The sequence below is a fragment of the Protopterus annectens genome, chromosome 4.part0 (assembly GCF_019279795.1).
Source record: "Protopterus annectens isolate FY-2018-M chromosome 4.part0, PAN1.0, whole genome shotgun sequence".
In the NCBI taxonomy this organism is placed as follows: domain Eukaryota; kingdom Metazoa; phylum Chordata; order Ceratodontiformes; family Protopteridae; genus Protopterus; species Protopterus annectens.
In genome coordinates this window covers 1,462,244,574-1,462,267,343 of record NC_056733.1, presented here as the reverse complement: position 1 = coordinate 1,462,267,343, position 22,770 = coordinate 1,462,244,574, and the positions used below count along the sequence as shown (strand labels likewise).

The window sequence follows — 22,770 nt, the reverse complement described above, 5'->3', positions numbered from 1 at the left end:
ACAATGGCCAAAAGTTCTCTCTCAATCTGTGCATATTGCATCTCAGTCTGGATAAGAGTTTTCGAAGCATAGGCTACTGGTCTACCCTCTTGAAGAATGACTGTACCTAGACCAAACTTAGAAGCATCGCAGGAAAGAGTAACTGGTTTGTGAACATCATAGCGGCTGAAAGTTGGTGAGTTAGCAATTTTCTGTTTCAAGACATCAAATACTCTTTGGTGCTGTTCTGATCATGACTGAATTACATCTAGGGTTGCCAACCGTCTGGAATCCTTCCGGACTGTCCAGAATTAAGGGAAGCTGTCCAGAAAATGGACCGGACAGCATACTGTCCGGAAAAAATACAGAGACATTTAATTTTCTTTTAATTAAAGTAGTACTTTTTTTTTTAAGGGTGTTCTTTAAGAACACCCTTTGCGTTCGGTCACACACAGATGCAGAAGACAAAAACAGTCTCCTGCGTCTATGCGACCGATTGTTTACGTCTTTACCTCACACATGCAGAATTTGAATTTTTGAAGACATCTCAACAATGCAGTGGACAGATGGACCACAAATGGACATGTGACGGTCTTGTTTTATTCAGTAGTCAAAATGTGCCTTTCAACGGTTTGTTTTCTGATTGTGTATTAGTGTTCCCATGCATTTCTGTAGAAGAAACAGCAAAATAATTTCTAAGAGGTTTAGCATTCCTAGGGTTTAAATAAAATGAAACAAGTATTGCTGCGGCCTACCAGGGAACCGACTAATCATTTAAAGTTTCTTTCCTTAAAACTGTTTTTTTTTTTTTTCTTTTCTTGTGGCATAACGCTGTCTAGAAGTAGAGGAGCTACAGGAGTTTTGCTTTGCTTGCGAATGATACTTGTGGAGTCAGAGTTATGCTGCCAGTAAGGACTCAGAAATTCCATTTGGATTTAACAGCTAGAAGAAGTGAGGGCACACTATTTAGCAAGAAACATGTGGTTTCTAGTCTAGATGCTGGACTTTTTTTTTCTGATAGTCTTCTGCTATTTAAATTTTTTTTTTCAGTTTTTGTGTATGCCTTTTACTGTCTGCATATTTACTTGAAAATAAAATGCTTAAACTTATTTATTTTAAGTAAAGAATGTTATTAGTCTGATGTAAATTTATGTGGTTGATGCTCTATTTATTAGCTTAAGGGTTTATACATTTTATCAGTGTTCCAAACTGTGCAGTGTCTTTCCTTACTATGACAATTGCTCATTGCTACCATTTAAATATTTAAAGACTGGTGTATTTTAAAGGTAAACATTAAGGTGTGCTTTTGTTTTGCTGTTTTGTTAGTTTTGATTACCTGGCATCTTGAAGACTAGGAAGGAAGGAAGGACAATGTTTTGGAAAGTCACCATTTACCACCCGTTGTGAGAAATGTGTGTGTGTGTGTGTGTGGGGGGGGGTTGTGGAGCTTACCTGGCTGTAGCAGAAATGCACATTTACCATATACCCTGAAGGTCAACTGTAATTTCTGTTTTAATAGGCACCAATAGTGGGAGCCAAATCCTAGAATTTTGGTTCCATTGTGCATTCAAATATTGGCATATAAGGTGCAGATATTAAAGCCTGTAGCCCCTGCTCATCACACCCAACATAATATCTATTGTTTCACTGATTAATTGTGTTCTGCTACTAGTGTAACCTCTTTAAATTTGAAAGCAAATAAGACAAAATAGTATTTATTATTTATTTATTTTTTATTTTACATTTGTTGACTGGGCTAGTCCAACTGGATATATGTCCGTTTTCAGTAGAGGCCCGGGGAGAAAAGCTCCATAAGTTATACACTTTTACAAAAAGGCATAAATGGTTACATAAGAAACGTAGCAAGTGAAACAGTTAATATAAACAGATAAAAAATTAAATTGGCATAAAAGGTTACATGACATCATAGCAAGTTAACCAGATAATATAAAAAAAGATAAAATTTTTTTTTTTTAATACTTTTTTTTAATACTTGTCTTATTAAAGACCAAACACCCCTCCCCCCTAAAAAATCATTAACTACCTTCCTGTTAACATGACCCCTCCATGATACTTGTGGCCCAAATGCTTTGGAGTGCGTGGCTAGTCTTGTAAGGGTCCTCATGGTTGTTAGCCTAGTAACAACGTACAGTGCAATGAAAAAGTATTTTCCCCTTCCTGATCTCTAACTTCGTTGCATGCCCGTCACACCCAAATGCCTCAGATCATCAAACAAAATACTACATACTCTGGATGTACTCAGCTCAAGTATCCTGTAGAGAAAACAAAAACTATAAAAAATGTTCTGATTTGTCTTTTTACAAGACAAGGCTGATTTGTGACGAACTCAGCCTGAGTTGTTAACACATTGAATTAAAATACTATAGGGTTCTGCCAAAACATATTACACTAGAACCGCTACCACTTCTGTTGCCTCTTTTAAGAATATGTAAGGTCAGGATAGATGTGAGGCTGCAGCTTGGAGCCATTTACACGTTTACTAAGCAGAGAATGCACTTCAAGCTAGAAACCCAATCTGAAAGCAGAGCAGGTGACAGGATGGCACTATTGTAAGGCACCTTCTCATAATTATCTACTGCTCCAGATTAGTTCTATAACCATTAGAGATTCTTCCCAAATGTTATGCAACATACCACTATAGAAAACAGTCTTGAAAGATAATACCATAATTGTTTGAGGAATCTCATGTTAGTAACTCTGAATCTGTTTACTGTTTGCCATCTAGTCCCTATTGCAAAATTACCAGCTTATCATTTTTTTAATGCAGCATAGGCAATGTATTCTTTTCTTCAAGGGCAGCAGGCACTGAATTTGTAGATTAAACACTGAAATATAAAGTTGTTTGCCATCTCTTTAATGTGGAATTATTCATTTGTCTTTTACTTCTTCAGAGATTGTGCATATTGACCGATATTGGTGGATTGTAATGACAGATGTTTGAGTGGCCTTTTATGGTTGAACTGTTCTGAACTGGGCAGTTTTGTCATTGTTGGTTCATGTTTTGTTGCATTGCTTACTGAAGAAATGTTTAAAATTACAAACTTAAAAAGCAGTATAACAAGTGGTCCTGTACTATACAGGAATATAATTTAATTATTACATATTATACTTTAATACAATCAGGAAGGTGAACCAAAGAACTTTTGCACTGTCCTAAAAATGAATGTAAGGGGTCTATGATTTGAAAACAGCCCACAGGTAAAGTGAATCCAGCACTGTCCAGATGCATTTTCTTTGAATGTGGGTTTCAATGCTGTTTCAGTGAATGTGAGTTTCAAAGGCAGATTTAATGCTAAGTTGTTTTCATTGTGAGACTGTATTACTTTATTTAGCAAATATCTATCAGTGTTTGTGCTATAAAATTTGAAATACAAGTTTTAAATTAAATCCAAACATCTGTAATTATTGTAGAAATACAGCTGAAAACAGTATGCTCACTGAGAGTTTTGAACAATGTTTATGGCAACTGGGAAGAAATGGAGAAATAGCCAAGTAATGGAACACTGGAATGGCTGCGTGGGGTAAGGGAGGGGGGTACCAAAATTACACATATTTTGCTTTCACGCACTATCCCGAATTTTTGACATGAAAAGTTGGCAACCCTAATTACATGTGTGCGTGTCAGCTGTCTTAGCGCTGCAGAAAGTTGGCTTAAATCTGGGATGAACTTGCCTAGATAATTGACCATGCCAAGAAAACGTTGGAGGGCTTGAGCACTGTCTGGAGCTGGCATCTCACGAATTGCTGTTTGCCTTGAAGGATCTGGTTGTAAGCCTGAACTGGTAAACAAGCAACCAACATCAGTAACTTCTCACTGCCTGAACTTGCACGTCTGAGGATTCAGCTTAAGATTAATTTCACATGCTCTTTCCTGAGGTTTCTGTCATGTTCAGCTTTCACCATTGCATCCTACAAGATAATCTACTATTATGGATAGCCCAAAAACATTTGTCCATTGCACTCAAAGATCTCACTGGCAGAATTTATTCCAAATGGTGTACCGAATGTGGTTAACAAGGAAGATTTCAGTCAAGCAAAATTTGCCAAAATTAACTCTCTGCAGCTAAGACAGAAAAACAGTGGTGTCTGGCATGACAGCAGCAACATCTTCAACTGTGAGTACTGGATAATGAGGCCTTTTTAATGCTTTGTTCAGATCTCTTGGATCAATACATATTCTGATATCATCTGAGCTTTTCTTATGAGCTACTACCATGGAGGATACCCATTCTGTAGGTTCTTCTACTGGATAAATAGCTCCTAGCTGCACCATTTTGTCTAGCTCAGCTTTGAATCTGTTCTGCATAGTTACTGGAGCTTTCAATACTGGTCTGACAACTGGGCTAACCTCTGGGTCTAACTTCATAGAGTACACAAATGGTAGTCTGCCTAGTTTGTCTGCAAAAATATCAGCATACTCAGAAAAAATATGTCAGGCGAAATTTGAGCTGTCGTCATTCAGGCTTACACGGTAGACTTCTTCATTAAATTAAAGCAGTCCCATTTTCAAACTGTCTCTGAGGCCCAATAATGACTGCATGTGCCTCTTGACTATGTAAAACTGCAAGTCATAGCTGTTCCCAACATAGTAACATGAAAGCACTACTGAGCCCTTGGTTTGAATTCACTACCATAAGCAACAAGCTTCGCACACTTTGTCAAAGTAAGCTGTTCTGCAGCTTTTACTCTAGCAAACATTTCTGCTGACATAACACTGCACTTTGAGCCAGTATCTACTTTAGGCTCTATGGGACTCCCATTAATCCAAACAGTATAAAAGATTTCATTCTTTGCCCACAAATCTACTGCACTGACCGTTTCACCAAGCACAGACACACCGCCAACATAAAAAGGAGTCTTGCAGCTTTCTAATTGAGCAAACTTTCCTCTGTGTCCCCTATTTTAATAAAAGAATGTGCTTTATTTGATTTACAAAACCTTTGGAAATAATTCCACTTATTGCAAGAATGACACTGCTGACCAAAAGCTGAGCACTTTTCTCATTTGGGGTCATGATTATCATCACAATTATGACAGTTGACTGAGGTTTGCTATTGGTTTTGCTGAGTCACCACTGTGCTTTGCTGCATGCACCTTGGGCCTTACTGAAGTAGCTCTGGGTTTTACTGAAGGGGCCCCACCCTTAGGCCTGCATCTCTTAACCTCATGCTGCATACTATCTACATGAGCTGTGGAAGGTACTGGAAGGCTTGCTTTCTCATTCATAAGCATACTTGTGTGCCTTTCTGTAAGCTCGTATATCTGACAAATCTCAATGGCCTTAATGTCAAATCACTGTCTTGAAGCAAAATCTTTCCACTGTGTCATTGTTAATACCACACACAAGCCTGTCCTTTTTCTCTCAAATCACCAAATCTACACATTTTAGTTTTAATTCTCAAGTCAGTTATATATGCTGCAAAAGTTTCACCAGGCTTTTGATCCCTTGTATAAAATAAGTGCCTTTCCATTGTAATATTCTTTGGGGTTACACATTTCTCTAAATTTATTTTTTAAGCACTCAGGGTCTTCCTGCATTTTCAGCCCTCCTCTGCAAACACAGCAGGTGCATACACAAATGAACGCTCCCTTTCAATGGCCTCTGAACTACCTAAATTAAGCAGAAAGTATAGTCATACATGCGTCTTTGCAGAAAAAGCAGCCTGTATGAAAATATCGTATTACTACTCAAACACTCTCCACTGTTCTGCAATATTGTTATCAAACACAAGCAGTGCGGGTCTGCAAAATCCCTCTGCCATGCCCACAGACTATAGTAAAACACAATGAAATCTTGACCCTTGTAATTATGTATGAACATTTACACACACCAGATACTTGTAATATTCAAATGTACAATAAACTCTTGGAAAAACTGTACTCTGCGAAATATGCTTTGAAATTGCTGTAATTTGTGAAATAACTGCACTGTAATACTGCACACACTTGCAAACACTTTGCACACTTCAGACATTTTAAATAGCTTCAGTTAATGCAAACTAGTACATAGCAAAAAAATATGGTCTTTTTCCCTTTTCTATACGTCTTATGCAATTCAGATATTGTTTCAAACGTTTTCGAAATTATTTTGAATAATTTTATCAATGTCGCAGTTTTGAACATTTCTTTTAATAAGAAATTCATTTTGAGCATTCTGAGTACTTCATTTTATATTTGTAGTGGAAGAAATCATTTAAGTGAGTTTTAGTACCTGAAATTTATTTCTGACCTGTTTTGCGAGTCGTTTGAGCAGTAGGGATGATCCACTCCTGTATACTCCAACTTTAACTGGTTGCCTCATGGCTGTGACTCTGGATCCCGCTTCTGACACCATGTCAGTCGTCTTTATGTGCATAAAGACAATGATGAGGCCTTGGGTGCTCATTTAAGTAGTTTATTGTATGCAAACACATCAGGATGAATGGCAGGAACATTGAACTTAAACTATCTGACTACATAGATGCATGCCCTCACTCTGGCTGCTCACTCAAAATTACACTCTTGCTTGCACATGCTCAGTACTTATATGCATGTGCCCACTGACTGGAATGCTTCTTAAAGGTATATCCCACACACTGATCTACACAGTCCATCACCAGTATAAATAGCAGCAGACTTTGAGCTAAACCCTGATCCGTACCTATCTCCACTGGCAATCCTACTGTGAGTCCAAACATAGTTCATGCTTGGGTTGCTGGGTCTATCTACATAGCCTGCACCAATTCTACCAGTTGTTCTGGGACTTCAAGCCATTGCATGACTGCCCAAATCAGCTTTCTTGGGACCTTGTTATATATTTTTATCAAGTGTAGGAATGCCCTGTTGGACTCTTTCCTCATCTCTAGCTCTTCTCAATTATATATCTCACTGCAAACATTAGTTATTTTGTGTTACAACCAGATTTAAATCTGAACTGCTCATCTCCCAGTTTACCTTCTATTACTCTATGTATTCACTTAATCAATCACCCTCTCCAGAACTTTCATACAATGTGACAGGAGTTTGATACCTCTTTACTGCCCACAGTTGTGAATGTCCACTTTGTTCTTATACACTGGCTCCAGAATGCTTATTCTCCAGTCATGTGGGGTACACCTTTTTCTCCACCCTGCTATGAGTACCCTCTGCAGCCATTTTTCCCTTAACTCATCCAACATCTAGATCATATCAACCCTTACCTCATATGAGCCTGGTGCTTTCCCTAACATCACTTTCATTAATGCTGTTCTCATCAAACCAAACCCTCCAAAAACGAATGAGGTTCAGAGATTAGCATCTTTACGTAGCCAACACATTACATCACACAATGCATGTGGATATCCAGGATGCCAAGACTTTGCTAAAAAATGCTAAATTATAAGTGGAGGAGGATTAGGAAGAATATAAATACTTAGGATCCATCATGGTGGGTTCTTAAAATTGCATCAAATCATCAGGCATAGAAGAATGACAGCACATCCAGCAGAGACAACATGCACTTTTGAAGAAAAAAGAAAGCTCTACTGTTTACACGGATGACCACCTCCACCCGTTTCCCTACCATAGCACTTTACTAGAAAATGCAGATTTATGCATTCTGGGTGAACTCAAAAATGATGGCACATCAAAGACTTGGCTAAAGTCTTTTCACTACTGGTACACTGTATGCAAAGTAGTACATAATGAGGATGCATAACTCCCTAAATCAAGAAGCTGAGCAACAGTTGATGGCAAAATGACTTGCCAGACATCAAACAACTCCTAGGATACCGTAGTTCAAATCTTCCCTGTCAATGCTATTATTGTACACTCTCAAGATAAATAACGAACAAATCATGGCTGATTTGATAAGCAACTTACACAATGAAAAACAATGCCTTGGGTGGGAGTGACAATTTGCAAAACAAAAGGCAATATGGGCATAAAACAAACATCTATATGCAGCCAACAGGTGATGTGAAATATGGAAGGGTCATAAAGGCTGCCACATGTTGCTTAACATTCTGGATACATTTCCAATGTATTTAATATCAAGCTGTAGGGTGACAGCAGTCTAAATTTCATAAATTCCACATCACTGCTGGTGATCTGGTTCTGGTTAAATCAACAAGGCAATCCTAGTGTTTTACTTGGGTGGAATCTTCATGGCAACACAAATTCACAAAGCAGACAAGCACAGAAGACAATGAGAGACTTCAGCTTTATATGCATCATGGTAAAAAGGAAATTGAAAATGATGTGGAGAAAGAGGATGCAAAGATCTCAGAAAGCCTGACCATGATCTGCTCTGTCCTCCCAGGCACCCAAATGTAACTATTCTTATTTGTAATCACAACTGTATTGCTTTCATCTCACTAAAGTAAAATGAACTTCTTGACCTAAAAGTGAAGCACAGAGATGAAGGTCAACCACAGGACTATGAACGAAAGCTAGCAAGGTCTATAAGCAGAGTGAAAAGCATTTTGTCAGGTGGCTACACAGAATAGTGCATTGCACTGCCTTACCTTCTTGATGTCAACCTTTGTACGTAGTCCCCATCCCCGATCCTCTGTCCGAAAGATCTCCACTTCCGGATACTGCCGCTTAGTGAAGCACTGATTTTGACATTTCTCACCAGCAGGGCAAACAGCAGGATGACACTCGTACATCAGCATGCGATTAATGCATTCAGAGTCTGGCCCACAAGGGTTTTCATCTGTAACCTTACAGTTGCAACGTGGAATCTCAGCTAGGTCTGCTGTATAGATCTGCACTTTCCCAAATGGTTTATTTACCTGTAAAATAACATGAATGTTTAAAGGCTAGATGAAATAGAGATCTAAAAATTCCCCAAACATAATATTTAACCTCAGCGGCACTGAGAACAAAGCTCTTATCACGTAGATTTCCAGAATTCAAGTAACAGCTAAAGTGCTGAAAAACAGTGAGGACAGTTCTGATTGGCTAATCACCTTTAGGAAAGCAGAGATCTGCCAGTGGGCTTACTGATTCTAAGCTTGGGATGGTTACATTCTTTAGCATGCATACAAAAGACGCAGGTGTACAGCTGTATGAAGGAGGGTTCCATGTCAGCCACATGTGGGTAGAGTTAGGACATAAAAGAAACACAGCTATCAGTGTTAACACCTTCCTTCTAGACCACTTGGACAAATAAGAGGAGTTGTTGAAGCAGGAGAGTGACAGCTACTGAATGTACTTTAAAGCTGCAAGGAACTGATGGTGATATGGCCTCCTCCTTCTTGTAGGTCCCTGGGCTGCTGGTCAGAATGGTCCGTTGGGGGTGGAATGCTGAGCCATTCAATGGGCAAGCTGCAAGGACAGCTGGGGTAAAGCAACTTTCATGTCTTCCTGAAAAATGACTCACGTCTGTCAGCTAATCCAAGTTAGTGGCCACGTTTTCAATTTTAGTGAACAAATACGCTCAGACTTGGTGGAGAAAGGATGACAGCTGGCATGTGGGAAGGAAAACGGCATACAGAAAAAAAGTGTACTTTTCAAGAAAGTTTTCTTAAAAAGTCCACAATGTTTAACATGCCTATAATCCTAGTAACATTTATGGTGAGCACTGTCAATCATATATAGCACTGTTTTTCCCTTTATGTCTTGCTGTAACATGACCATGTTGATTGCTTGCACCACATCAACAACATCTTCAACTTTGCAACAGATTTTGCAAACAAGCAGCAAAGGTTCACATATCACTTGCAAGCAAAAATCAGTCAAGCAAGGTGAATGCATACAATAAAACTGTAGTTATGAATAAACCAAAAGAAGGGAATCAAAAGATCACAAGACAGTAAGCATCCTCATATATGGCACCAACTGAAAGGTTTTATCAGAATCCTCCCACCAAAGAAGGCATCAAGTGATGGATCTCGTGTTATTAAATGTAAATCTGAGTGGTAAAGCCATTCAGAGTACTTTTAAAATGGCAAACTGCATATTAACCTCTAACAGAAATGTGAAAAGATCAGAAAAGCACATCATGCCTAGCAGAGAAAAAAAAAAAAGAATGCCTTCCACAACTAAAAGGGAAAAAGAAAATGGGGGGGGGGGGTGTGATAGCATCATTCAGTGTATAAAAAACAAGTGGTCTTAAAACTTTGATGAGCTCAGGCACAATAATTTCCAAAAATCATGAAACCAAGGTAGTGTTCCAAAGCAACAAGCCTTTACTTGTCACAGACAAGTGATCCTCAGTAACAAAAAATCAGAAATATTTTAAGAATGTTAAACATATTAGCTTTAATATACTTAGAAGTAGGTGTGGAAATATATGTATTGTTTAATTTTAAACCAGCCTACTCATGGCATACAATATAAACAGGGATGTAAAAGTGCATTTAAGAATATCAAGTACCCACCCCCGCACTACTACTCTACTAGTAAAGTACAACTACTAGATCAAACTAAATCCTAGTTAAGGAAAACACTACCTACCTATCTGCAACCCACATTCCAAAGTCAGGTATTAAGAAAAGCATAACATGTACATAAAAAGATAAAAATAAAAAAAAGACTCAACTACAATTGCTTTTGGCTAACTAATGCCCTCATCAGGTCTGTGACAAGAACTAAAAATCAAGAAAAACATATAGCTATCTATCCATAAACATAATCAAACAACTCTAAATATAATAATTTTGTCTAATATCTAGTAAATATCCAAACATGCATATAAAAAACTAAGTTAACAGCTCAGAAAAAAATATCAGTGCTTTGTAAAGATCTGTCACAACAGTTTTCATGTTTACAACCCAAAAATATATTTATACAAGGAAATCTAGTAGAAAAAACACAAAAAAATACTACTGATTAATACTAATACTAATGATTACCTTTATTACATCACACTAGAGATTTAAATGGTAAATTCAAAACATTTTTTCATGCCGCTATTACCATGTAGTATTGATATAATTCCCCCACTTACCGCACTGGTGGACACTCATACACAACATCCCCAAATTCCAAAATACTAGCATCACTGCTAAAGTTTAATAAAAAAACAGCTATGTTTTGTTACAGCCTATATCCCACCTAGTAAAAATATAAGTTTAGAAGATATCCTCTCCTGGACAATTAATTACATACCTTATGAAAAAAAAAATCATACTATGAGATATAAATATTTACCAGCAAAACCATGAACCAGGACTTTCCCCTCAGCTAGCATACATCTTTATAGTTGTACAGAACTCACTAGATTTAATAACTGCAGTAAAGGTGGAATTCTACACTGGATACTGGTCTCTGACCCTAGTAAATTTACAACCTCTGGAACCTATCCAAACTCACTCAGTAACCACCTTCCAGTCTATACCCAAAGAAATATCACGCAGCAAAGCTGAAAACCTTTCCAAATTCAATACAGACTCTTCATTAATACACTGAAAGCTTTTAATTGGTCTGTCTTAAAAATTCTTCAACCCAGCAAGGCAATCAACAGCCATGCCCCACTCTGCAAAAAAAAAAAAAAAAAAAAAAAAAAAAAAAAAGATTGAAAATTAACAATGCACCATGGCTCACTACCCAGAAAAAAAATACAATGCCCAACAGAAACATAACTTGGAAAGAATTAATTAAACTTAAAACTTCCCATAACCTGCAACTTTATAGAGAATTGTGCAATATGGGTAAGAAACAAGTTAACCCAAATTAAAAACAATTTAGCCATCTACAACTTCAACACAAAGGTGACCCCAAAAAATTCTGGACATCAACATGTAACCTAGGGCTCAAACAAGGAACTGACCTTTCTCATAATAGCACTGCACTACGAACTGCAACCTTTTTCAGTACCTACTTCACAGAAAGCATTACCTCCCTAACTACAAACTCTTCATCCCCATCCAGTAATTCTACCACCTCCTTAACACCCAATTCTAGTAATTCAGCAAACAGGTTATACCAAAATCAATATTCTCCATACACATCACACACTGCCAGTTTCTTTACTCCCTCCCTCAGCATCCCCACATGAACCTAATTTACCCTCGATATCCACTGCTAGCAACTTCCACTTAGGACCAGTCTCCACATCAATGATTTAAAAAAAAAAAAAAACTTCTTAAACTCAAAAATCTTCCTCCACTGATCTTTGCTTGGAAGTGCTTGCATAGGTATTTTTATACCCCAAGTAGACTCCAAAGAAGTTTTCCTCACATAGACAGCAAATGCTGGAGGTGTGATGAGGAAAAAAAGAGTTAATTGGGAACATATTTTGGCAATGCAAGGAGTTGGCAGACTTTAAAAATTCCTTGCAAACTATTCCATCAGAAATACTGGGTGAGCAAATCGGTATAACTACAGGAATTAATTTTTTGAGCTATGATACATAATGGGAATTCCCTAGACATAGTAAGGCCTTGGTGAGTCTAAATTATGGTGGCGCCCAAAAAAGCAATTACTAGAAAATGGAAATCAAAGTCTAAACCAAATGCACTAGAAGTGAATATAGTAACAGAAATAAAACAACTGGAAATCTGATCTTTAGAAAAAGTTAGGAGCAAATTACATAGAAAAAAGGTGAATTGTGGGAACACACACTGAATAATGTTTTGGAGGAGGAATGAGGTTTAAAATAAGGCAGGCTTTGAATGAGCTTTATAATGTATAACGGACATCGACTGGATAGCTTATAAGTGATGTATAACATTTGCAATAAAAAATGTCAATACGGTTCGTTTTCATTTAAATACATGTATGGCTGCCTATATCATAAATGATAAAGGTGTTTCTTTTTTTAAAAATATTGCTTCACTGTAGTTGAAACCCTTGCACCTGAATACCTAAATATAGCAGCCAATGTCACAGCATACCCACTCTCTATCCATATCAGATCAGTAGTACATCTGAATCCTATGTACCCTCACTATGGAAAAAATCCTACATTATCCCTCTTGATAATGGTGGCATCTTGGCTGTCTTCTCTAACTTTTGGCCTACTGCAATATTATAACCTCTCTCAAATATTCTTGAAAGGTATATTCATAAGCAACTCCTCCACCATCTTCTACAAGAAAGACTTTTAACATCCACCTAACATGGCTTCCACCCAATAACACAGTACATCTAGTGTCCTACTATCATCCACTGATAGCATAAACAAATACAGGAATCGCGAGCAAACTAATTTCCCCCTTATTCTTTGTCATGTAAAAAGCTTTTAATGCAGTTTTGTATGCTAATCTCCTGTATAAATTGTCTCAACTTGGACTACTCCCCCCCTTCTTCATTACTATGGTTCACAATAGTTATGTCACTGATACGCTCCAGTCAGTAAAACAGTAGAATACTCACTCTCCACACCAGAAAGTTTTCAGTAGTGTACCCCAAATCTTTATTTTTGGTTCCCTCATCTTTATCAATGATCTCTATACTACTGTAGGTCCAACCTCTCTTATACAATATGCTAGTGATTCTATGCTTTACGTGCATCAAATAACTTGCTTGAACTCCTCCATATCACATAAGAAGCTTTTTCCTCAGGTGGGAAATGGCTCCATATTGCCAGCTACTACTCAACCCTAAAAAACAGTTTTCTCCATTCCTGTCACTCTAACAGACTACCTTGATCTAACGAGCAACATCTTTTCAGCATATATAAACACCACAAATCTCTGGCCAAAGTCTCTACTCTTACTCCGCAGCTAAAAAAACATAATTCTATCTCTTAGCAAATCAGATCTACCTCAACTTCCGCAACTTCAAACTACTACTAAAAGACTACAAAGATTACTCTTACTCTACTCCTGCACTACCCCAGGATGAACTAGTCCCTCCATCTTACCACCTGCATACTTTGACTACATTCAGAGAGAAGGAATTGGTAAAATCTATTTCTGTCTTAGGCAAAGATCAAATGTATTTTTGCCTATGCTACATTAGTCATCTCTGTTCCAAAGAGCGTACTTTATGTTGTCATCTCTATGAACTGTAACTTGTGAATACTTTACCTATTGACAGTGCTCTTTTTTCAACTTGTTATAGATCTCTAAATTTCTGCGCCAAGTACAGGTTCACACTGAACTGAAGCTGAATGTTTTACTTGGTTAATCTGCTATTCTTCTGCATTACACATTGGAGTAACTAACTATAACCATATTATGTCAATGTAGAACATTCTCCCAGGGCTTCTAGTAAAAATGGGATATTATCCTAGTCAGACTTTCCTAGTAAAGAAATGTCAAACAATAGATAAATAATTCTCTTGATATACTATTACACAACTGCACTCTGCCTCTCTACCACAAAAGAGCAGGGATTATTCAAGGGACTACAGGTGCATCACACCATGAGGTAGGGATTGTATAATGCTCTACTTTTTCCTCATCCTCATGCCTGACTCTACTATGAAGATGTTGAGAGTATATATTTACTCATGTTCACATCACACAAACAAGTTTTACTTCTACTTGTGAACTCATCACCACCAGCGTTATGGCATATTTATTTAAGAGGACTTTAGGCATGCTTGAAAGGCCAGCCTCCGCAATTCTGGGGCCCAATTTGGACCATTTTGATGAAAAAAACTAGTTGATCACCCCAAACCCCTTCCACCCTCTGGCCTCCAGGACATAACATTTCAAATTAGGTATCATAAATGCATATTACTGCATATTAAAGCAAAATAATGTCTTGATTTAGCTTACATATTTTTAAACGCAACACTAAGCAGACCATGCTGCTCTGAAATAAGCTCAAATGAAACCTAGTAAAATCGTCCAACTCACAATCTCCATCTCTTACTGCCACACACAATGCCCTGGGATGCCAGAGGTCCAGACAACTGAATGTGTGGGGGTAAGGCTGATGGTTGTGGAGAGATGGGCTGGGCCAAAAAGAACATGGACATTTTCCAAACTCATTTATACATTATCGTAGTACTTTCTTTCATCATGGATTTACAATCACCTCCTGTACCTGCTCTAAAGTTTCTTATCTAGCGAATTCTCCTACCTTCCTACAGTCATAAAACTGCTGAATTTCCTCAGAATGATTTAATTATTAATCTTGGATCTCTCCTCAGAAACAGCATTTCTCACACATTTATAATACTTATAGGTTCATAGGTTCATACTAGGCTATCTGCCCCTAGGGCATTTATAAGCCTAGCCAGAGTGTGTTTGGCTTTCGCCACCCATTTTAAATTAATTTTGCTATGCCCTTTTTCGAGGTTAGCATACTGTGCCTCTGTCTAACAGTGACACAGAAGTGATACTCGGGGTAAACCTATGATCTCCCATCCACTCATCAAGATTCCTCTTGAAGAGAGTCAATGAGGGACTCTGCCTAACCTGGACTGGGATTTTATTCCAGAGTGAAGGGAGACTCTGGGTTATGAATCAGTCCCCCCAGCATGTCCTATTTATTTCAGTGCTGAGGTTCAAGTCTCTCGAGCGCGTAGCTCGATGGGATTTGGATTTTCTGAGGTGCAGCATGTCCATTAATTTCGGGTTGGACATGGCTTTATACATCAGGCACAGATCGCCTCTGAGCAGGCGGTATGCCACTGAGTAGAGCTGGAGTTTCTATAACCGGGCAGCATATGGCATCTGTTTGAGCCCTTTGATCCTCTTGGTGAGGTACTTTTGGGGTCTTTCCAGTTGCTGCAGGTGTCTGGGTAAGGTACATCCCAAAAGGGGCATTGTACTCAATTATGGGCCTGATGAGGGATGAGTAAAGAGGCACAATGACCTCCCCTGATCTAGATGTGAATCCCTTCATGAATAGGTGGGCTATATACAATGTTTTTCTAACCACTTTGGCCACGTGGTTGTCAAATGAGAGATTGCTATCAACTTGGGTCCCCAGGTCCCTAATTACTTCTCCTGTACTTAATGGATTACCACCTATGTGGTAATTTGTGGGCACTTTGTTTTTGCCAAAGGGGATGACTATACACTTTTTGGCGTTTAGCTTGAGGCCATGGCTCTAGCACCAGTTGTCTGTTTCTATGAGGCCCTTTTGGAGGATGCTTGTGTCGGCTGGAGAGTCGATTATGGCGCCCAGTTTGCAGTCATCTGCGAACTTGGTCAGCCACAGTCCTTCCGTGTTGGCCTGTACCTCCGAGAAATATATACCAAACAAGAGAGGTCCCAGGACTGAGCCTTGTGGGACGCCACTTGTATAACTGGTTTGGAGTCTGACATGGCTCCAGCAATTCTAACCATGTGGGTTCTGTCCTTGAGCCAGTTTGCAACCCATCTAGTGACATAGGGGTTTACATTTAAGCTGGTGAGCTTATCTATAATGCCAGAGTGGGGTATTGTATCGAAGGCTTTTGCAAGGTCCAGGTAGGCTGTGTGGACCAAACTACTTCTGAAAGTTAATCCTTTCAGATCACATTCATCACAGGCTGCAAGAGCAAAAGTAAGTATCACATGCACAGAAAACTTCTGCATGCTTTGGCAGGTGAGAAGAAATCAGAACATATGCAAAGCCACACAGATGTAGAAAATATGCAAAACTCTCACAATTTGTTCAGCTTTTTGCAAACCACTCCTTCCTACAAACATCCCCAAGCCAGCCCAACCATTTTCTGCCATTAAGTTTCTTATTAGTCTGTCCCCCCAATCCATTTAATATTTAACTCTGAAACTATGGCATCATTCTCTGTCCACCGCTACCTCCCTCCACTCAACATACACACCTTGTTTCATTCCTGTTGGATCATTTGGCTGTTGTCTGCATCTGCAGTAAATGTTTCTCTGCTACTACTGAACTGGTATCATTGTCATAAGTGGTGGTGATTAGAAGTTACCTCAAATCACTGTATCGCTTAAATTTTTAGTTTGTGCTTGCTAGTGTGTTTTCATACTGTCTGAGGTGGGCTATTTCAAAGTAATTTCTATAACTGTATTCATTAAAAAGTCATACTCTGTATCAGCATTAGAAGCAAAAGAACCCATATGTTATGACTGCAGATGCATCCTTGAAGGACATCACAGTATTACTTCAGTCTTTATACTAAATGTGGTCTTGCTACTTTCTGCAACAGTAACTGGAGTGATGTGCAAAACCAAATGCGTAATCCAACCTCAATTTTGGGTTGAAAATCCTATTGAGTTCTTGGCAACAGCAACTAGCTACTATGGGAAAATAAGCAGCTATCACAGAGTCATACAAAGTGTCACAAATCTGCATTATTAACACTATATGGCAGTGCAATAAATGACAGGTAATATAGTTTGCTCCACTGATGAGATTCAAATGTATTGGTGAAGCACCAACTAGAGGTAAGAAAATGTCTTGCACTTTGCTGCAGTGACTCTTAAGGAAGTCTTGTGGGCCGACAACAATCCACAGCCCACTGTGAGGCCCCTGTGGGAGCTGGACCCTACTTGGTCAAATAGGTCCAACTGGCCTAAGGCTGGCCCCTGCTTGCTTGCCACATTTCTTCCACTAGGGGTATGTTGACTATCAGCTCCCCTCTTCTTCTAACAAGTCTTCTAACACACAAGTTGCCAACTTCACTTTAGTTCTCTCTCTGGCCCATGAAAAAATTCCCAATAGGAATATAAAAAAATAAACTTGCTATTAAAAAATTTTGGAGAAGATAAAGTTGACATTACAGCACATCCTACTTTACCTAAAGGATGCCCCCAGGATCTCAAAGGGGCAAAGTATACTGAAAGTTATCTTTTCCTGAACTGAAAGAGTAATTTGTTTTGCAATCATTTTGACAAATGTTTTACTTCATGCCATACTTATTTCAAACAAAGGCCCTGTTCTTGCAAGTAGTTATTTGAGCACATAAGTAAATACAGTCTACATTCTGACCATTAGCATAGCTTTTATAATGCCTTCAGCACTACAACAGCCTTACTTACAATTTACATAAATATTAATGAAGCCTTATTACCGCTGGTTTGTCAGTGGGTATACCAAAGTACTTGAGAAAGTTAAATTACAGTTATGTACTCATCCTAACTCTGCATCACTGTTGCCTGTTTTCATCCTTCCTCAACTGATGGGTCTCTGATCTAAGCCTCGGATCCATCCTTGGCCTAAAATCTGTTGAGTGGCAGATGACAGATCAGAGAGTCACATCGGAGACCCAATATTTGAGGAATGGACTAAAGAGACATCAGATCCATAATATACTACTTAGCAAATTACTAACTTTAATTTTGGAGACAGCACAATCAAATGAATTCAAGACTATAGGCAATATAGAACCTTTTATGATCATACTAAACTCTGTCTCACAAAATGGGATTCTAAAAGCTGGAGAGTCCTCCAAGCCTCCAATCTTAGGTCTCTCCTGATTTTGTTACGTTTATTAATGACTTTACTTCCGTCCTACCCTCTCCTGATATTATCATGTATGCCGATGATATACTGCTGATAGAATCCATACATCATGTTCAACTTTGCAAACACACACACACAAAAAGCTTCAATTACCTCTTCTGGTCCTCCACCAACATATTACTAACCTACCCCCAAATATTATTAATGTCATTTTATTTTCCACAACAAGAAATCAACAAACCTGCTCATTAAGACATTCAGGACAATATAATACCTAATGTCTCCGAATACAATTAGCTTGTATCTCACTCGATCATTCCTTAACATTGTCCGCCTACGCTGACAATGTTATTAGTAAAGTTACAGACCAACTAGAATTACATTACAGGATTTTTCATATCCTTTCTCCTACTGCTGAATAGCAATAGCAAAAACTGTACTTCTCCTAAAACTAGAACACAACCTTCCAATTTTAGCTTTCAGTTTTATACAATACTCAATGGACACAAGTAGTTGTAAACAAAATAAGCAGATGCGGTGTTACTAACCAATGCACGCGTGTGCAAACACACACACCACTGTGATCACATGAAGAGCCTCAAATGGCTTCTATTTCCAAGCATAATTTACCTTTCTCTTAGGAACTTTACAACTAAAATGAACACAGCTAAATTGATGCCCATCTTGGAGAGTTAACCTGCCTTGTAAAGAGGAAACATTTTTTCAGTAATCTGGCCTCATTTCAAAACAACTATGGGAGGAAAAACATTTTCGGGAGAAGATCTACCAGATGGAATCCTCACTCAAATGAAGTAAGAAAGCAGCAAAAGGAAATCTTACAAAAACACTGACAGAATACCTACTCAAAGAAGACATGTGCACATTCTATCATAACAGTTGACTAAGCAAACTTCATAAGTCAATATGCATTACATTTGTCTGTACACAGACTGAAATTTGCACACTTACTGCTTAAATTGTACAGTTACATTTTTATTTCACTGTATACTATTACAGTCTTCAACACAATCTATGTGTAGTATGTTATCTTCTGTTACAACACTGATCTGTCTTCTGCACAGCAGATGTTCTGCCTATATTTAGTTTCTTTATAGTTTGTATTATTGTTTTTTGGCCATCTATGCTTGCACTCCTGAGTTTGGGTCATGGCTGAAAAGGCTAACAGACCATAGATCTACCATGTAGACACATAACACTAAATTAAACCGAGGTAAGAGCTACAGACTAGTATTTTGATTAAAAGGGAAATGAAACATTAAAGGGCTTGCCTGAGAAAGCTCACCCAAACAGCCTCTGTCATATAACAGACTGCTACATGAAAAAGATAAACTTCTTTGTTTGTATTCCTTATATTCTTTCCTGTTTGACTACAGTGTTTTAAAGTCAATTCTCATTGCATTCTGCAAATTATGATTAGGATGGAAAGTAAAGCAGTGTCTCTTGGAGAAGCACAGAATTAGACAAGGCTGACTAAAGTACAGTTGTGTACCTACCATAAATGTAGATGTTAGAGTGTATTCACTGTTGCAGTCATTACTCTTGGGTTATCCTGCTGGCAGGCTACCCGCAGTCGGCTAGAATTCCAAAGTCTAGGTCCGGCGTCGGTTGCAGTCGCCTCTTCCCTGACATCAGTGCGCCAGGGGTATAAAAGATGCAGCCTACGCCATTTTCTTCAGTTTTTCTTGCCCCAGATGTCAGGTGCCCCAAATAGGTAGGCCGAAAAATATAGCAATAAGAAATGCATGCACAAAAAATAACATTTATGGTAGGTACACAATTGTACTATGTTCATCGTGTTTCACTGTTGCAGTCATTACTCTTGGGTTGAATCCCAAAGCTGAGGATGAGTGGCTAGGCTAAATAGGATTACGAGAGGCTATGAGGCCCTGCAGAACTGCAGTGGCGAAGTCTTCTCTGGACTTAGAGTAGAGAGGCAAGTGGTAGTGTTTTGTAAAGGTGTGCACTGAACTCCAAGTTGCAGCCTCTAAGATTTCTTTGGTTGGTACTCCTCTGAGGAAGGCTGCTGAAGTGGCTGCTGCTCTGGTGGAATGAGGCCTAATGCCCTTAGGCACTGATTTGCCATGTTGAGAATAGCAGAAACGGATGCAATGGCCTATCCATTTAGAAATAGTCTTGTTTTGATATAGCCTTTCCTTGTGATCCTGCAGCATATGACACTAAAAGTTGCTCAGTCTTTCTGAAAGCTTTGGTTCTGTCCAAGTAGAAGCATAACTGCCTGTGCATGTCTAAAGAATGCAGAAATTTCTCACTCTTGTTCTGTGGATTTGGGTAAAAGGTAGGCAAGTGAATGGTTTGATTGAGGGCCACACTGGACACCACCTTAGGCATAAATGTAGGGTTTGTCCTGAGAGAAACCCTGTCTGGATGAAAAATGATGAAAGGTTCCACAGCCATGAGTGCTTGTAACTCCGAGACTCGCCTTGCAGAGGTTATGGCTAGGAGCAGAGCTGTTTTCCAGGATAAGAATTTAATATCCGCTGTTGATGCTGGCTCGAAAGGAGGCAGTGTGAGTTTTTCCAAAACATAATTGAGGTCCCAGGCTGGAATTGGTGCTCTCCTTGGAGGTCTAATGTTTTTGGCCCCTCTGAGATACTGCCTTATTAAAGGATGAGAAAAGATAGGTGGTTTCATATTGTAATGTGCAGAAATGGCAGAGGCATGAATCTTAATTGATGAGAAAGAAAGGCCTTTGTTCAGCATCTCAGTTAGGTATAGTAAAATCTGAGGAATATTTGGTACAGACGTGCCAATGCCTTGTTCCTGGTTCCAAGTACAGAATCTCTTCCATTTTTTTGCATAAGATTTTCTGGTACTGGGCCTCCTGGCCTCCAAGATGACATCCATAACAGCTTTTGAAAGAGGAGTTTTCTGAATGGCTACATTATCTGCCATGCTGCCAGATTTAAGGTCCTGAGTTGGTTGTGCAGGATCTGATTGTTTTGTTGGGTCAGCAAATGAGAAGTTTGAGGCAATATCCATGCTGGACCTTGAGACAAGCTCTTTAGGATTGGAGTACTCTGGGAAGGAGAGGCAGTGGAGGAAACGCATATACTGTTAGATTTTTCCAGCTGAATGAGAGGGCGTCCACTTTCCATGCTTGCTTGTGGTAAATCCTTGTGCAAAATCTCTGCAATTGACCATTGTGAGGGGAGGCAAATAGATCTATGTCTGGGCATCCCCATTTCCTTATCATCATCCTGAAGACTTGTGGATCCAGTTTCCATTTGTGGGGATCCATGAGGTTTCGCCTTAGTTCGTCTGCCAGAGTATTTGTTTTTCCTGGCAGGAATTGTGCTTGTAGGTGAACTTGAAAAGCCAATGCTGTGTCCCATAAGGTAATTGCTTGTCTGCAGAGGGGTTAAGAATGAGTACCTCCCTGCTTGTCTGCAGAGGGGTTAAGAATGAGTACCTCCCTGCTTGTTTATGTACCACATGACCGTAGTGTTGCCTGTCTTTATCAGTAATTGTCCTGGATGAAGCAGGTCCGTAAAAGCTGTCAGGGCATTTTGAACAGCTAGCATCTCTTTTTGATTGATGTGAGGATGCAATATGGTTTGCAGGCCATGTGCCCTGAATACATTTTCCTGCCATATGGGCCCCCCAGGCATAACCTGATGCATCCGTTGTCACTGTCTGTCTGGCTGTGGGTAAACTGAATGGCAGACCCTTGTTGTGGTGACAGGCTTCTGCCCACCATCAAAACTCCTGTTGCAGGCAGGGAATGAGTGCAATTACTGTCTCCAGGCTGTGGCAATGCTGTGTCCAAACACTCTTCAGATACCACTGTAGTTTCCTCATATGCAGTCTGGCATATGGAATTAGTAGAATGCAAGATGCCATGAAACCCAAGGCCTGCAGGATTTTCCTTGCAGATAAGTGGATTTAAGTAGTCAGATGTTTTTGCTTGTCTGGTGTGAGATAAGCCATCTAGGCAGTTGTATTTAAGCTTGCGCCCAGGAATATTATCTCTTGAGAGGGCACTAGTTTTGATTTCTTTTCGTTTTCTGTGTACCCCAGGACAATTGGTAATCTTTTTACAAATGCCAGATGCTGTAGAAGAGTGTCTTTATTCTCTGCTTGAATTAGACAGTCGTCCAAGTAGGGATATATTTGAATTCCTTTTTGTCTGCAAAACGCAATTACTGGTGCCAGGCATTTTGTAAAGACCCTGGACGCAGTAGATAAGCCAAAGGGCAGTGCAGAGAATTGGTAATGCATTGAGCCAGCTATGAATCTGAGGTATCTTCTGCAAGACTGTCTGATTGGGACATGCAGGTATGCCTGTTTTAGGTCCGAAGTTATGAGCCAAGCCCTCTTGCCCAGCATGGGCAGTAGCTGCTGAAGAGTGAACATCTTGAATTTTGGAACTTCCAGAAACGTATTTAGTATAGACAGGTCCAGAATTGGTCTCCAGGTTTTATCCTTCCTGGGTACTAGAAAAAGTCTGGAGTAAAATCCTTGCCCCTGCTCTTGTTGTGGTACTTGATGAAT

General features: G+C 39.1%; 1 protein-coding gene across 6 annotated transcripts in view; it reads right to left on the bottom strand.

Annotated features, from left to right (window-relative positions):
• NSD1 (nuclear receptor binding SET domain protein 1) overlaps positions 1-22,770 on the bottom strand; it is a 1,335,896-nt gene that overhangs the window by 386,525 nt on the left and 926,601 nt on the right. For all 6 annotated transcript variants that reach the window (XM_044069301.1, XM_044069302.1, XM_044069304.1 and 3 more), the window contains one exon: positions 8,484-8,753. In XM_044069301.1, coding sequence (XP_043925236.1) covers positions 8,484-8,753 — 270 coding nt within the window. The remainder of the gene's footprint in view (positions 1-8,483; positions 8,754-22,770) is intronic.